This window comes from Necator americanus, chromosome IV (genome assembly GCF_031761385.1).
Source record: "Necator americanus strain Aroian chromosome IV, whole genome shotgun sequence".
Classification (NCBI taxonomy): Eukaryota; Metazoa; Nematoda; class Chromadorea; order Rhabditida; family Ancylostomatidae; genus Necator; species Necator americanus.
This window is the reverse complement of record NC_087374.1, coordinates 17,672,625-17,690,057: the sequence shown is the minus strand read 5'-3', so window position 1 is coordinate 17,690,057 and position 17,433 is coordinate 17,672,625. Positions and strand designations below refer to the sequence as shown.

The window sequence follows — 17,433 nt, the reverse complement described above, 5'->3', positions numbered from 1 at the left end:
AATGTTCTTAGGTGGGCGTCGGTTGACTACACCTTGCTTATGGAAAATTCTTGTTAAGTTGACCAATCGTAGTCATCCAACGAATATTCTCATTTTTTCAAAATCTCAAATGATGAGAATCACATCTTACAGGTTGAGACGTTCTTTAGAAGAAATACAAAAAAAAATGTACGCAAAGAACCTATGATAAAGAGGAGAAATAAGCGAATTGAGTAAATAAAAAAGCGGTATGATGAGGAACATTGAACACTGAGAGGAAGTGGAAAAGAAATGGGATGGAGCTGTTGAAGAAATGAAGCCTTGAAGAAATGAAGCCCTGATCCTGAAAACCAGGATTATTTGGCCCGTAGGAGTGGTGCGCATCAAATAAGAGGTTCCAGAAATGGATAGTTTCACATAGAAGAAAACCACGACTTACTGAGTAGTCAAACTGAGATTTAACCGACTTAACGCAACTTTCTTCACCTCGTATTTTCGATTCTTGTGCAAATTTACAGAGGGAAAACCTTGCTTTCCTGCAAAAACAACATTAGAAAAAAAGCTGTTCATAACCAATTTCATTATGTTTTTGTTTAAATTTTCCACTGGAATTAGTAAGTTATTAGGTCACTAGTTAATAATATACAACGTCAATAGTCTAGTTTAGTTAATAGTTTAGTAGTTGTTATTAATTGCCAAGTTATAAAAGAAGCACATTTGATTGTTTTGATAGAAATGAAAATGAGAACAAAATCCAAGGCTGGTCATCGAATGACTTGTCAAAGCACCTACAACAGAGTAAATATTTGTCAGAGACAAATATTTTATCTGCTTGATACATCTGAATCCGCACCACATTTCTGAGGAAAAATTATTGAGCGAGCTCCACGCAGTACAGTGGCAATTTTCGAATTTGAATTCTTTTGAATATAGTCGGGTAAAAACAACCTAGAGCATGATGCAGACGCGTGAGCGACTCCGTTCAAAGCGACGTGATTGAGCCAGCCGTTGCAGTCGAGGTGGGACCCTCGCCAGTTCCACCAGGACTGCAGAAATGAGAAACGAACGATGGTCCCACCCCAACTGCAACTGCTGGCTTCACCGCGGTTCGAGCCCAGCCCTTAGGCGACTGCACCAACCTCCTGATCGTTTTGAAACGACTATTGACCAAAATTATCCATGAAATGTTTTGCAGTGCAAAGCAACAAGATTTGCGCTAAAGCACGCAATTTAATTTGCACTTAAAATGCACCTATAAGCCGTTCAAAGATTTTCCGCTTAGTAGCTCTTAGGTGTCTTTGAAGAACAGAGATTGCTGAGGACTGGATTTTCACGGTTTTTTTTTGCGAAATTTTCGAAATTCCTCCGGAGAGAAGACATGAATGCTTCTCTAAGCCACTTTACATATGAACACGTTCGAAATTTTGGAGCCCATTCAGATACGTTCGCCTTAGAAAAATTCATCTTGTGCAAATGCAAAACATCAGTGCAAATTCATCTTTCTTCACAATCCATGACTAAAAGGAAGGCGATTGTCTCGAAGAATTCGAACAAAAAATGTTGGGAACTGCGGGACACAGGTCTGCACTTACACAAATACTAAAAAAAACAATGTAATTGTACGAGTACTAACACTAATCCGAGGCAGAATTGTTAATTTAACATTCCACGCCCACAGCATAATGTCACTACTAAGCAGATGAGGTTTCGATATGACCACTTTATTTCCAGGACTGATTGCGTATGTTTTTATTTATTTTCAGGAACAGTATTCTCGAGGATGTACATGAGATTGTGGTTGACTCATTTGATCGCAACAGCTGACGCGGTGCAAATCAAAGAAAAATAGGAGCTGAGGTTTGAAGAAATGTATTCTTGCATAATTTTCGAATTTGCGCATCTCTTACGTTTTAGGGTTCTTACTGGGGAATTCCCGATAATCACTCAAGCATATGCAAAGGAAAAGGAATTGAACAAGCCATCATGATTGTATGCAAGCACAACTGTACGCTGCGATTCTTCCGCAACACGATTAGTATCGTTCTAACCGATAAATACATGCAATCAACAAACGATCCAAAAACATTTTCCAGGAAGAAAAAAGTAAAAACGTAGTAATATAAAGCTCCAGTAGCACTGAACAGATGTTCTGCTTTGGTTATGTTTGGACAAGCGGAAGAGAGATTCATGCGTAATTTCTTCAGAATTTTTAGGAAAGCAAATCATTCATTTGAATTAGTGAGGAAAGCTGCGGAGAAAGAAGAAGCTGAAAAAATAGGTAAAAAATGAATAGAAATCTTAAAAATAGAGTAATTTCCAGAGAGCTGAGAGGTACACCGCCCTCAATATATGGAAGTTAGATGCACCTACGATTTCAGAATTTCTGACATAAAATGTTGGGACACAAAGACAAATCAGATTTACGGACGGATGCAATGCTTTAGTTACTGGCCCCCACAATTACTGGAGATCTGTGGGAATGAGTCGAATCGACGAAAGCGAGTGCACAGGCGAATAAGGAGATCGGATTCCGGTGGAAAAATGTGTGGTTCCGCGCGTGCGTACGACGTCCGATGTCGAGCTGAACTGAGCCCAATTGCCGCTGAAAACAATACTCTCTCCCTCTCGTCTAGTGCCCGTGGGCGCCGTTAGCCACACGGCTAACGGATCGATGCGCCGCTCTGAGTGAGGCCCGGCGGCGCTCGCGGCGAACTCTTCTCACTTCGGCGACTACGGCTACGATGGTGTCGGTCGGTTGAATGGTGAAGCGAAATATCGTCCGTCGACAACGATTCATCGTCTTCGGACTCCACGACTGTCACGTTTTTTCTTGGAAATTGTTGGGCTGGTTCCAGAAAATAGACAGGAGATCAATCAGAGGTGGCAGCTAATCTCTTCGAAAAACGCATAGACGGACGTATCTCAAGGTTGGAGATTTGTCGCCATCAAAAGCTGTTAATCAAGCAAAACACCCACTATCCAGAAAATCTGTCCACTTGATAGTGCGGCTAATAAAAATGCGGCTAATAAAAACGACTTGACTAAAAATTATTTGTTTCTTCCTTCAACAAACAATTTTTAGTCAAGTCGTTTTTTTTTGCGAATTTAAAAACAAGCTAATTGAAGTCATAGCCTTTCAATCAGGAGCTTTTTTGATATTTTCCATAAATCTCCAAGTGGCCATCATCCTCTTCAGCTTCCATCATTTTTTCCACTTCATAAGTAATTCCTTGCAATATAAATGTGTTTGGAGAGGGATTTTGCAGATATGGGATTCTCGAAATGGCAATAGTGGTTTAAAAACGCCAGAAGAATCGATATGACCACCAAAATAATACTTATAGATGATAAAGGAATCTACAAGTTTATTTTGTGCGCTAGAGATGAGCACAGGTTTGGAAGAAGGCATGCATATGGATTTTCACGTAGGTAGCTTAGTGCAGGCTCAGGAGATCCATCCAGGACCTTTCCTGATATCTGTCTCTGGCGATCAATACGTAATATTATGTGATACACAGACATATAGTACAATGTAACACACATAAATATTTACTAAATTCGTAATACTATATATATATATATCATACAACTTACAAAGTATATATTTATACGTGATTTGAATGCAGCAAAGTATGGTAAATGTAGTAAGCAGGTGCCATAGAAGTAGAGAAGTAAATAAATAAGCGCTCCGAAGTTAAGTCTAGGATAGCACTGGATCCTTCTCAGGAATTACGAGGTAGAGGTCACCGCTACCACCGCCAGATTTACTGGTAGATGGTTTGATCTCCAGCGATTACTTGATCTACACTCTCTCTTTTATTTTATTTTATTATTTCACCCGAAAGTACTGGATAATTAGATATTTTTTTAGTCTCCATATGTTCTTGTACCTCATGAGTTAGTTCCACACGATAGCATAGGGTTCAACGGGAATCTTTGGAAAATCGATTTGAATATTTTTTCTGAAAAAAAACAACAACTGCTGACAACGAAAAACTGCTGAAACAAACCCTCTGATCGTCACAGAAGTAGCAGTTTTCAGATAAAAAATGGATAAGCTTCCTGGTTTTATTCAGTCCTTCGGTAATCTTTTTTCTGGAACAAACATTTTCAGTTCCAATTTCTTTAGGTATAAGAAAAGGATTCCTGTGGACCTCGGCGACGACATATTTGCTCTCTGCGCACACTTCTTATCCTTCAATCTTAATGGTGATCTTCAACTATTTCTGCACTTTCGGCTTTTATTTCGAATAATTTTGTTCGCCATCAGATCAACACATACATAGACTACGCGCGGTACATAATAACGTGCTTAACCCGTGTATAGTTTGCTTGTTTGTTTGTTCGTCATTCACAAAATTCAAGTGAGTGGTGACACGACCCAACCACATAGAATTGGGGCCAGAAAGAGGTGAAATGTGCTGTAACGGGTCCCAGGCAGTTGAAATGGTGCCGCGATGAGGCTGCATCGCGCAATAACTCCATCTTGATTCGAAGAAAAGTAAATGAGATGTAGTGAACCGTTTCATGGCCATGACAACCGCGTTTGTCGCGTTTCACTCCCGTGCACTCCTCTGCGAATCCATTGCCCTGCACCTTTGCCTCAGATTGCTAACATCCTTTTTTCAAAAACGGGAAACATGCAAGCAAACCACCCTTGAATAGTAGCTAACAGTTCGTGTGACCTGACGGTGAACACTGCCTTTATCAGCATCAGCTGATGACGTTCACGTCACTTCATGCTAACCCACTATTTTGTGTTGATCGTTGGGAAGAAGGGAAGAATGCTTACATTTTGAGTGATGTATTCAAACTGCATAGGGGTCGAAAGGACATAGGTGTAAACGCAAATTTGAATCGTTATTAGAGAAAACAGAAATTTCACAAGAAATGGCACCGCTTTTAGTTTTTATTGATAAATTAAGGCGATCGAAAAGAGCATCAGAAGAGGTCTGATGTTCAGCGCGTCCATCCAGTTCAGCTATTTACTCATTCAGTCAAGAAAAAGTAATGTTGCGAAGTAAATACTAGGTTGTCCTTTGAGTTTCTTTCCACGGTCGTCAACATTTAAATTCACAGCAGACTGAGTCTTGAGCCGAAAGCGTCAACAATCTATCACATCGATGGAAGAAGACTACTGATTATACCGTTGACTGGAACTTTTCCGTTGTTGAATAAAAAGTAAAAATATCAGGAAAATAGGAAAGAAACTCATTCGACAATCTAAAACTTTGAGAGTAACAAAGTATGAAATTGAAGAATTATTCCAGGATCAAAAAAGTGAGTGGACCTGTAACCAGTGGGAAAAGTTTGCACAGCTCCAAGAAAAGCATCACAGTGGCATAAGTGAAGGTCAACAACATATGCCAAGAAAAAGATCTTGTCTAAGATTCTACTATTTTTTCTCCTAAACATGCGGCAGAGGAGAGCTGGATATCCGCTATAAATTTCAGTTATACATAACCGAACGAGGTTAAAACTGCAGCGATGATGGGCATGCGGTTGTCGGCAAATCCATGTCGTTAGTCACATTTTCGACGTCACCAGGCAGAATGGGCGTTTTTTGACTGTGAAGAAAAGATCTGGAAGCAGAGCTGAGCTCCACCTCAGCAATCGAATTTTCTACGCCACTAAAATTACAGCACGTAATGAACAGCAACAAGTAAAGGTGTAATTAAAGTAGGTGTTGAAACGTGTCCCGTGGCGAATGTGCCTGGAAGGACAGCACACCTGGAGTGCTCATATAATCCAGTGTAAAGGCACTAGTAATGGGTCGTCAGCTGTAATTCATCGCTGCACCACCGCGCCTTCCATACTTCTGGTCTATTAGGCAGTCAAGTCCGGAAATCTCTAAGAAATCTGCTAGTCGCACAATTCAAGCATGGTGTAATGAAGGAGATCCGATGATTGTGAAAGATAGTATAAGGGTCATACAACAATCATCTAAAAATCCCGGAAACGACGAAAGCAGTGAATTACGGAGAAAAATGCACAATCCATAGCAGGGATTATGTGGTTTTCTCATTGGATATGTATGTTACAGATGTATCCTTTTCTTAGTACTGTTATTTTGAATAGAGGGTGCTGAATTACGTCTTCATTAGTAACTGAACTGACTACTACTATGATTATGTAAGAAGTAAAAGTTTCTCTTTCATTGCTTCTCCCCATTGCAATTTTTCTAGTCCCTTCTGTATTATTGTTTTTACCATGTGTATGTAAGATGTAAAAACCGTCTTTTTTATAAGGTGTTGATCAAGGTGTTCATTTCATTTTTGTATTTCTATCTTATCTGTCTATTTATTATTTTATTTTATTATTGTATATTTTTGTCTTTCTTCTCAAACATACATCCCAAAAATTGCTACTGTCTTTTATTAAAAGGATAAAGTCACTGGCGTAAGAATCACTTGTGATGCGCCAAAGCACTTTGCTGGAACTCGTAATCGTTGAGGTTCTGGAACGCGCGTTGGCCTGTACTTGGCTTGCGAGGGCCGGCCGATGATCAAGTCAGTGTTTTTATCCTCCCAGACAAGTCTGTTACCAATTTATCGAACCCGGAGGGATGAAAGGCTTGGTGAGCACTAGGGTGGATTCGAACCCTCGACCGTGTGGCTACAACGGACCTCTAACCGACTGCGCCACACCCTCAAGGACCAAAAAGAAGATAATCAAAAAATAGTTAGCTTTGAAAAATCTGGTGTCATCTCACAAACAGCAAATCTGTCGGGGTGACAACAAAGCTGCTCACACTCAAATTTTGCTAATACATTCCTAAGTGGGAGTAGAAGATTCTGACAAACAGAAAAGAAAAGGAGATTGTTTTTAATCCTCCGGAAAGAGTATTATAGGCATCGCTTAAGGAAATCGATACAATATATATGATTATCTTTCTAATTTCTTTTATTTCTTCTAATTTACGCTCTATCGTAAAATTCTTTGATGAACATCGAACCAACAACAACAGCAGTTTATCGCGTTAATCATTGGAAAAACTTCGAGACTTTATGAAGTGAAATGCTATGCGCTGAGAAAATTCGCCCACAAAGCTGTCGATGCCATTGTTTACAGTACATTCCCATATTACGTTTTTTTTTCCAAATACAATTTGCAAAAAAATAAAAAGAAAGGAATGCGAAAATCTAGTAATTATGAACTCTGAGAAAGTTAAATCAATAAATATAAATGAATAAATAACAGGCGAGGTCATAAAGATTAAAAATAGATCAGTATGGTTAACAATTGAAGCAACTTTGAAATTCTGACCTTTTCGAGTGAAAAGCTTTTTATAGTTTCTATACTAACAAGCGTATAAATGAATATTACTTCTACTTTTTTCGATGGAACGGTTGTGCCAGCAGAATTTCTGTCGGGCTGTAGACCAATCCAACGCAACTTATTGAAAATGCTTTCGCAATTATGTAATTGTGTTTTGCATATGCTCCGCAGGAAAATCTATACGAAAAGTTAAAAGAAAACTTATTTCGAAATTTTCAGTTGACGGAAACCTTAAAGATAGTCTGACTGTATATATTTACTCCGTACTTACTTAGATACGTAAGTGGCCCGTCTTCACTGGACGTGCGGGCCCCAGCATCTCTTCCACTCATTTCGTCCTCTCGCCATTCTCATTAAAATCTTTATGCTACGGAAAAAACCTAGAAATAAAGCTCTAAGACTTTTCGAGCATATTTTTGGAACCATCGCAACACTAAGGTTCTCTGAAATGTCCTGAAATTCAAAGACGAAGCGGGAACCGTACCTCCAAGCATAATTTTTCTGCAGTAGGCAGATTATCAGCTTAATCAGTGTAAACGTCTCGCTACAGCCGGATTTCAGACTGCTTATGGTGTTCTCTTCGCTCGCCCTTAATGATCGACAAAAATTTATAATAGTAGCAGCATATTTTGTAAAATTAGAATTATGTTTTTCTAACAACACTTACGTCGTTTTTTTAAAAAATATTTAGGCATAGACGAAAGATTTCACAGTGTTTTTGCTGAACGCGTCAGTTCTACATTTTGAGAGCATTCAAACTTGATTTTCCACCTATACTTCTTCGACACCGTCATAATTTCAAAACATTACTGAAGTATGGGTTTCCATCTCTTCTTTCCTCAAAAAGCTATCTTAGACCGATGCTTTATCGTAAAATGAGGTGAACGACGCAACGAAGTGGCCGAGGCTATGAAATGGTTGCAACGTCTCTTTTTTTTCTGCCACATGAACTAATTGTGCGACACAACTCCACTGCTCCACAGAACACCAATTACCCGCCACTGGATCCGTCCCACCCCTCTTCGAAGCCTTCTGCACGCGCCAAGCTCTGGGATCCGATTTCTTACTCCATTTTACCGCTTTCGGGCGCCCGCGCACCAATCCGGAGCCGTTCGACCCGCCTCACTGCCTTCTGGAATTTCGGACTGAAACATACAGACACGCACGTGACAGAATAAGCCCGTCATTATATAGCATGATAAGATCCTAAACAGAACTATCACTTGAACCAGCCAGCTATCAGGAATATAAATGGAGAATCACCAGCCCGTAAGGTTCATTCTACACCATCGACGCTGAAAATAATACTCACCTACTAACGATTACGTCATGGGGGAGGTCCATCTCATCCTTGGGAAATAAATGGAATGTTCCCATCGTCAACCATCTTTTTAATCACGGCGATTCCAGAAGAAGAAGAGAAAAGCGAAGAAGAAACCAGGAGTGGAGAGGGAAAAGATGAAGGACGGTGACACAGTTCAAAGCGAAAAGTTTACGTGAATATTATGATCTAAAAGTCAAAAATCACTTATTTTTGGTTTTCTTTTCTGAATACGTGAAAAATTAACCCAATTGTCACTAGAGCGCTTCTTCAGTTGCTTTTTCCTGGAACTACCTAGAAAAAAGTCACAAAACTACCCAAAAAACGGGAAATTTTAAAAAAAAAATTTTTTTTTAAAAAACTTTTGGACCTCTTTGAACTTCAATTCCGTGAAGTGCGACGAAGAAATATGAAATCTAGCAGTTCATTGTCGTTTGCGATGAGACCCAGAGAAATTAGCGATAACTACTTCATTTGCGGGAGACAGTTCATAGACGGGTAGTCGAGCCGCTTCGAGACTACCGCCTACGCAACTGCACAGTGCTTGATGTCGTTTTGACTCTACTAAAAGGCCAATACCGATCAAAGTGAAGTAGTTACTATCAATATCGATCGTTATCGTCGATACCGACAGCATAATGGTCTTTTTGACCATCTTGATAGTCTATTCATTCATTCATTTTTAGGTGATATTCATTTTTTGGGGGAAATGGTATTGAAGCAAGTCAGCTATATGCCAGTAAGGCTATGCAACTAACAAAACTAAATAATTAACAAAACAGAACGGGAAAATAACTACAACAGAAACAAAAGCAGTCCTCGACTTGCATCGGGGACTTGTTGTTGTTCCGTTCCGACGATGCGACGTAACACGATTTTTGTCAGAAATTGGACAACAGTAATGGAATGAAGCTTTGATATAATTGAAATTCTTGACTTTGACTTCCTAATAGACGTAAGAGAGGTGGTAACATGAGCATGAAGCACCGCAAGTTCAGAGTCGCAACTCCTAGCAGTTCTCACTGCATTGACAACAAATTACCACGTCTCCCATTACGAGCAATGCAAATGAGACCGTTTTGATGCACTGCATAACTTAAAATCTTGAGATGAATTTTCCCTAAAGATATAAGCTACTACTGCTACCCGTACATTAACAATAGTATCTGTGCACGGTATAGTTGCAAAGGATTTTTTTCAATAATGTCAGCATGAGAGCCATGTGAATCAAATTGTAGGCGAATCTCAGAAGGCAAACAGGCAAAACTAGTCGGCTATGCATGCTTTGACTTCACGCATAATCGCTCTGGCCAAATACACTAACAGTACAGAGAATGATGAGCGGAAGCCTTTTTTTCAAAACACCTAATTTGCGCTAACATAGAACGAAAGCATCGTCGATGCTATAGTGATTAAGATAAGGATCTTACATCACTACAATTTGAAGGCATCATCCCACGAATCTGGGGTGGTGCGGGTTTCAGGTGGGCTATGCCTATATGGAGTAGCAGATTATAGCCCGGAAGATACGGCTTCGAGCGTTCCGGCGCGCTATTTTCTACAACGAGTTCGAATGGAGCGCACCAGCCTTGTTCACGCCCTTTTTTACGGCAATTAGGAAGAAATGGTCGGAATCACCCTTCTCTCCATAATCTACGACCAAGTGTCAGCATAATCCACCTGAAACACGCACCACCCCAGATTTGTGGGGTGATGCCTTTAAACAGTTGTTCTGGTTTGTTCTGTCAGAACACGATGGGGGTAAGGGAGAGTGTGGACATACGCAGGCGTTAGGATACAGTCGCCAATGTCGGCACACCAATATGACACTGTTGAACCCGTCTCGTGTCTCATTGCTTCTTGGCACCAACCCATCATTCTCACTATTCTGAACTCGTCTCTGTGCTTCTTGATCTTGACGAAACACTGTCGCCTTTAGACTTAGGTCATCTCTTCTCACTCCGTTCTAGCAGCACACGCTTCTCTAATGTCGTGGATCTGCCTCACCTCTTCAAATTGATTTCTAACGTCTGGGCAGTAATCCAACGCTGGACTTTTCTTACCTCGTTCTAAAGTCGCCACACCAACCTGATGCCGTTGGACCCGCATCACTTATTTTCACTCTTGTCCAGTACCGTCAGCACTGCCCATCTGTCACCGCGAAACCTTTCTCACTACTACTAGTAGTAGCAACTAGTAACCGCTAATGGTGGTTTCCATATTCGTATTATGTAATCATGCTCCTGATAAACATATATCAGAGTGCCCCTAAACGAATAAAATACACTGATGTGCAAAATTTAAGGACGAAATAGAAGACCCTGACCTACTTCATGTGATTAAAAAGGATAAAGTCACTGGCGTATCAATCCACTCGGGATGCGCCAACGCGTTTTACAGGAATTCGTAATCGTTGAGATTTCAGAACGCATGTTGGCCTACACAATGACTTGCGGGGGCCAGCCGATGATCAAGTCAGTGTTTTTATCCTCCCAGACAAGTCTGGTACCAATCTATCGCCCCGGAGTGATGAGAGGCTTGGTGAGCACTAAGGCGGATTCGAACCCTCGACAGTGTGGCTACAACCTCTAACAGACTGCGTCAGACCCGCCCGCTTCACGTGATTGCCGGCTGATATTATCGCCTGAAGAAATTGCCTACATCTTCGTAAAGGTGTGTTGCCCTCGAGCATAACTTTGCCCAACCTTTTCGATCTTCAGTAATAGCTTTCGCAGAGTTTATTCCCTTTTGTTATTCTATATCCTGGGAAATTTGACTCCGAAGTGTCTATCGATGCCAAATGTGCCCAAGTCCTCTTTTATCTTTTGTTTTCGGCCAGATGTCCTTTTCCTGAATCCGACGGGCCTTTCGATTTCTGCGTAAAGACCTTTATTGTAGCATTCTCTATGTCAAAAGTAGCCGAGCAGCCGTCTAACCAGCTTCCCTTTTTTGCAGTCAGGCCTCTCCATCACCGTAGATAGTACCTCCCAAGTCTCCGATCTATATACCATGGTTGGGTGAACAGGTTGACTTCGTTGGCGATGAGCATCAATCAGAGGCACTTTGTTAAACAATTTAGTTCAGAAGTTTTCTCATCGCATCTTGGCTAAATACCCTCGCAGCTGCAGTTCTTTCAGCATTCAGCCCAGGTAACAGAACTCATCGAGGAGTTCAATCGGTTGCTCGTCCACCCCGATTGCAGAAGGTGATCAAGTGGACGAACAAACTTTGCTGGTACTCCATCGTACTCGTCAGAGTTCTTCTCAGTTTTGAGATACAGCTCCGCAAGAGAGACCAAGGAGTTCCTTGACCGAATACCAACACGCAAGGTCTGAAATATGAGTGCAAAACGAAATTCCCCGAGTTGTATGCATTTATGTTGGAGTTGCTTGTTACCTGTTACTTGACTCCCGTTGATCTTCGAACTGGTCAAGCGGGCGCCAGTAATCCTTCCATTTGTCCCGATCGCGTGCCAGAGTAGCCCAGTGGTTCCTCCTTTCGCGTGGGACACGAAGAGCATCATATTTTTCTTTGAAGAACTTCGTGAAGAAATCTGAACATCGGGTCGGCGGTCTTCTGTAGTGCGCTTAATATCGCGGGGAACCCAGTCGCTCACGGCTCTGGTACAACGGTTGTCATTAAAGCGCATCACGTGTCCGGCCCGCCTTATTTTACTTTCCTTGGCAGATGCGGCGGCGTCTCTAATCTTCGATCACTGACGTAGGAGAGAATTTCAAATCCCGTCCCCCACTTGTGTGAAACGGGATACTCCTAGCATCATTCTCTCAATTGCGCGTTCAATGACGCTCACCGCGTTTTTTTCGTGCTTGCGAAATGCCAAGGTTTCCGAAGCATAGGTCAAAGCAGGAAGTACGGTGGTGTTGAAGAGGTGAGCACGGAGCCGGGTGTTCTTGGTCTTCTTCACTACATCCTCGATGCTCTTGTATGCTTCCCAAGCCGTTCGTCTCCTTCTGCCCAACTCGGGGGTCAGGTCGTTCATCATGTTCAATTCCCGACCCAGATAAACGTAGCTGGTGCATTCGAATATGTTCGTCCGGTGAGCGTGAATGGGGCATCCGAGATCCATCCGTTCCGCATAAACATCCTCTTTTGTAGATTCAGCTGAAGACCAATGCACCCACATGTTCCGTCGAATTCGGTCAGCATTCGTTCCGCCTGGCTGATGCTAGGTGTTATCAGTACGATGTCATCAGCAAAGCGCAAATGGTGTAGCTGCCGACCATCAATCTTCACTCCCATGTCGTCCCATTCCAACTTTCGCATTGCGTTCTCGAGGGTGGCTGTGAATATTTTGGGCGAAATTGTATCACCCTGTCGGACCCCCCTCCTCACGTCAATGCTGATGTTCTTGTAGAATGGCGAAATTCCGGTCGTGAAGTTACTGTACAACTCTCGAAGTACCTTTATATACCGAGTAGGGACGCCTCGGTTGTCCAAGACTTCCACTACCGCTTCCGTCTCAACTGAGTCAAAGGCCTTCTTCAAGTCCATGAAGGTGAGACAGAACGGCATCTTGTACTCTCATGATACCTCGATGAGTTTCGAAACAGTGTGAATGTGGTCAATCGTGCTGAATCCTTTTCGAAACCCTGCTTGCTCACATGGCTGTCCTTCATCCAAGACTTTTTCAATCCTATTAAGGATCTCTTGCAAAGAGCTTGTAGATGAAGAGCTTTTTATACAACAACACGGTCTTGCTGGTCTTCCACTGTTGAGGAACCTTGCATTCCGACAGATAACGTGTAAAGAGCCTCGCCAGGGTGTTGATGAGTACTGGCGGAAGGTTCTTCAAGTGTTCTGATCTTATTCTGTCGGGACCGGGTGCTGTACGATTTCTTACCGACGTGATAGCATGTCGTATTTCGGACGGGAGAACTTCTGGAATGACTTGTCCGTCTTCCCTCAGACAGTGAGGAGGCAAGTGGACATGGCTGTCGAAGAGATCAGAGTAGAAGTCGTAGATGATTTTCTCCATTCCCCCTCTCGATGCAATGGCTGTTCCCTTTGGGTTCCGGAGAGCAGTCATCCTCGTCTTGCGACTGACGAAGTCTCGACGGGCATAGCGAATGCTTTTCCCCGCCTCTGCAGCTTCAGCCAGCACTTCTGCTCTTGTCTCTTTAAGGTCTTCCTTTATCGCCTCTCTGCAAAGCCTTGCGAGCTCGGACGGAGACAGGCATCTCTTTGTGGTTTTAAAACTCTCAGCCTTCTTCGCGCAGTCGTGAAGGTGTTCAACGAGCCGGTCATATTCCTCGTCGATGTTGTCCATTACGGAATCTTCCCAAAAGCCGGCTAGCGTAGCGAAGAGATCCCAGTTGATGATAGTCCTGGGATTTCTCTCTCTGAACTTGGCGGCTTTCTCTGCTCTCCTTGTGAAAGAAAATCTTCGGAGGAGGAGGCGATGGTCCGATCCCCTATAGAACGTTGGTACGACAGCGACGTCCGTCAGGCAGAACCTTTTATTGACGATGATGTGGTCTATTTCATTACGTTACCCTCCACCGGGTGACCCCACGTCCAGCGTAGAGAGGAGGGCTTCTGGAATTGCGAGTTCCCATGGATGGTCTTAATCGTCATGATGAACTTGGAGAGCCTCTCCCCCTGGTCATTCCATTGTAGGCCGTGGGTCCCGATGTGGAGTTCCTCCGGCGTTCTTCTTGGGCCCACTTTGGCGTTGAAATCGCTAATTATGACCTTGTAGAAGACATGATCTTCTCTATGGAACTTCTCCACTTCCATATAGAAAACTTCGATTTCTTCTTCTTCGTAGCTTGATGTTGGAGCGTAAGCGACGAAGATAGTCAAAACTGGTGTTGAACCACATCTTCTCATCCGCAGACGTCCGATTCGGGTTGTAAATTGTTCCAAAGAGTCGATGTTCTTTGCCATACTTGTGTTGACGAGGACGCCAACTCCACCAACACCTCTACTGTCGCATGTTCCTAAGAATAGTTCTTCTCCAGTTTCATATACGGCGTTGAGAGGATGACGTCGTCTCGTCTCGGTTAGTCCGATGACATCGTACTTGATCTTCTTGGCTTGCATCGTCAGATCTTCGATGGCCGCTTCCGATGCAAGCGTACGTGCGTTATAAGTACAGATCGCCATTCTAGTCCTTTTCGGTTTCGGTAGCCTATATAACTCCTGCAACCCCATCCTTCCTGGCGCTACCGTACCAGGGTTTCCTCCGGAATCAGGAGACTCTTTTCTATTACTGTGTTTTGCATAAAATTTAAAACCCATGGGCAGATTGCAAGCCTCTAGTCCCATGAGTTTTTGGGAGAACTTCCGTTCTAACAGAGTGGACATGTGGAGCTTTTTTTTTGGAGGTGACTCCAAGCCGCCTTCCTTGCAACTGCCAGTCACTTGATTGCAGGCTTTTGGCCGGACCGACGTGCGGGATACAAAAATGTCATGAGTCAGTCCTGGCTCAGCAGAAACAGGGAGTCCATGCCCTGAATCCACCTGCGTCTCTGGGCAAGCACAAGGTCGCTTTTGATCCGCGATTAGCCCCCTATCCGCCACCCGGAACGCGCCACGTAGCCTCGCGACTAACCGGCTGTGATCCCTCTAGTGAGGGAAATCCGTGGATGTTGGAGTACAGATCAAGAATTCCTTCACAAAGTAGTCAGAGTCGAACGCGATGTCTCAAACAGCTCTAGATGTTCTGATATCCGATTGAAGAATGTTCCTTTTCAGAACGTAGCGAGCTGAATTAAGAGTTCTCATCTTGCCCTGCTCTTCAAGCGTCAGTAGGGGTGACTCTTACCACGCAAGCTGATGGTGTCGATGATTCCTCTTGAATCTGTGAATCTGGAAGCGATTATGAAGGTCGTCGTAAGTCGATCAGACGATTATCTTTATTCGACATGCACTCTGTTGGGAAACACTGTTTTCTTAGCACACCGGACAATTGTTGAAATCCCACCTTCGCAGTTACGTCGATTCTTACGATGACCACCTGCTGGGAGGGTATTTTAGACACAACGCAACGCATTGACTTCATCATAAATGGCCTCATTATTATTGTCTTCAGCGGTTTCAATAGATTAGTGGGCACATACGGTCCTGAGTTTACATTCTCTACGATTGTGCAGTCGTACAAAGGCGACGATCTAGACGACGATGAGCCAAATTTCTCCGCCACATTGTTGTAGCCTTTCCTCGCAGCTATCGCGTGGCCTCCTATCTTCTTTTCATCAGCCCTGCCGCAGTAGATGATGTAGTCTCCGATACTGACAACGGGCCGGTCTCTGATGCGTGTTTTCTGTGGCGCAGTGAACGGCACACAGAGATGTAGTAGGAACCTAGAAAGAACGGTTTGTTGGAGAGGTCTTGACAACGTTCAGCAGTTCAGCGTGACGAAACGAATGTTTTAAAAAAAAATCAAAGTGTTATAGCATTGTGGCGTCAGCACAACAATCCGACGCCGTGGGACCCGTCGCACTCTAATTTACCGCTTAGTGGCCCCAGCACACCGATCTAACGCCTTTATACACGTCTAGTCGTGTTCTGGAATTTCGTTACACACACACGTGACAGCTATTATATAGCACGATCATGATACCATCATCCTATATAATAACAAGCTTAGTCTTTCACGTGTGTTTGTGTGTAGGTGTGTAAAACGAAATTCCAAAACGGGGGAGATAGGGGGGAGGGGCTGTGTGACTGATTCCACGGCATCGTATTGGTGCGGCGGCATTGAAAAGCGTTAAAATGGGGTGTGATGGGTCCCAAGGCGTCGGATTGAGGCCAATATCTTCGTGTGCATGTCGCAAAAGACGAATCAGACGTTGCAACCGTTTCATACTCGGTGCCACTGCTCGTATTGCGTTTCCCCTATATGATATTCGGCAATAGCCTATTTCATTATCCTCGTAATGCATTGCTACAAATACATTGCCGACACAATGTCGTAGTACGATTGTGTAAGAGGCAGCATCAACTATCCTCAGTGCATTCTTGTTGGCGCGCTATATAAGAGGCAGCATGACAGCTGACCGTACTAATGTGCGTATTCGTGCTAATGTCTGCCACTATTCCATTTTTGTTCGGACCAAAGGTCTCATTACTGATAAAGTATTCCACTGAACCACCTTCTACAAAAGGCACTACACATATGACTCCTTCGCGTCTCTATTTCCTTGCATGTTTGCCTCAAGTTGGTAGCACGCTCTCTTCAAAAGTAGAAACACCAATGCAAACGGCTGCTTAAGTAGTAGTCAACACTATAGATGATCTGACATGGAACGTCACCTTTTTCACTCCGATGATGTTGTTCAAGTCATTTTACGTTAAAACATCATTCCATAATAACTGTTGGGGGAAATCAGGAGGAAAACCCACACTCTCAGTAATGCTTTCTACACTGTGTCAATATTGTATTGGAATCGAAGCACTATTTGAATTTTAAGTTTTAATATTCTTCAAATTTAAAACTGACGCGTTCAGAAAGAAAACTACGAAATTTTTCTTTATTATTTTTTATAAAAAAGAGGAAGAAAGGGTTGTTAGAATAGCACAAACCTAATTTCACAGAAAATGGATAGTGGACATTTCAACACATCTCATCTATCTATAGCATCCATTCTAAGTCCATCAGTCATTTTTGAGAGAAGTACTTACCAGTGCTCTTCCAATACGTGTTGTGCTACTCGTAGTCGCTTGTCGCTTCCTTTCGCTTGTCATTCATTCTAAATGGATGTACGTAGTGCAGCAGTTTTTGGCTTAGTGTTGAATCTCTGTTTCATCCGCTTTATAGAAAGGCAGAATAGAGTTCACCACATTCATTTTCGTAAATGGTCTCATTGATCAGAAATCTTGACCTAACTTCT

General features: G+C 42.8%; 3 protein-coding genes across 6 annotated transcripts; all 3 read right to left on the bottom strand.

The window, feature by feature from the left end:
- Positions 1 to 11,711: 11,711 nt before the first annotated feature.
- On the bottom strand, positions 11,712 to 13,111 carry RB195_001712 (uncharacterized protein; the record flags this gene model as incomplete). Of its 3 annotated transcripts, XM_064198627.1 has the most annotated exons (3): positions 11,712 to 11,909; positions 12,390 to 12,754; positions 12,820 to 12,862. In XM_064198627.1, the coding sequence occupies 3 exons, from the start codon at positions 12,860 to 12,862 to the stop codon at positions 11,712 to 11,714; spliced, it is 606 nt and encodes a 201-aa protein (XP_064054508.1). The 3 variants fall into 3 exon arrangements, with proteins under 3 accessions (XP_064054508.1, XP_064054509.1, XP_064054507.1); XM_064198628.1 differs by lacking the exons at positions 12,390 to 12,754; positions 12,820 to 12,862 and having other exon boundaries at positions 11,712 to 12,227; XM_064198626.1 differs by lacking the exon at positions 11,712 to 11,909 and having other exon boundaries at positions 12,584 to 13,111.
- A 124-nt stretch (positions 13,112 to 13,235) lies between these two features.
- RB195_001711 (uncharacterized protein) lies at positions 13,236 to 13,865 on the bottom strand (the record flags this gene model as incomplete). Its single annotated transcript, XM_064198625.1, has 1 exon — positions 13,236 to 13,865. The coding sequence occupies one exon, from the start codon at positions 13,863 to 13,865 to the stop codon at positions 13,236 to 13,238; it is 630 nt and encodes a 209-aa protein (XP_064054506.1).
- Positions 13,866 to 14,074: 209 nt separating this feature from the next.
- On the bottom strand, positions 14,075 to 14,905 carry RB195_001710 (uncharacterized protein; the record flags this gene model as incomplete). 2 transcript variants are annotated; one of them, XM_064198624.1, is made up of 1 exon in its annotated part: positions 14,075 to 14,905. In XM_064198624.1, the coding sequence occupies one exon, from the start codon at positions 14,903 to 14,905 to the stop codon at positions 14,075 to 14,077; it is 831 nt and encodes a 276-aa protein (XP_064054504.1). The 2 variants fall into 2 exon arrangements, with proteins under 2 accessions (XP_064054504.1, XP_064054505.1); XM_064198623.1 differs by having other exon boundaries at positions 14,075 to 14,752.
- Between the last annotated feature and the right edge of the window lie 2,528 nt (positions 14,906 to 17,433).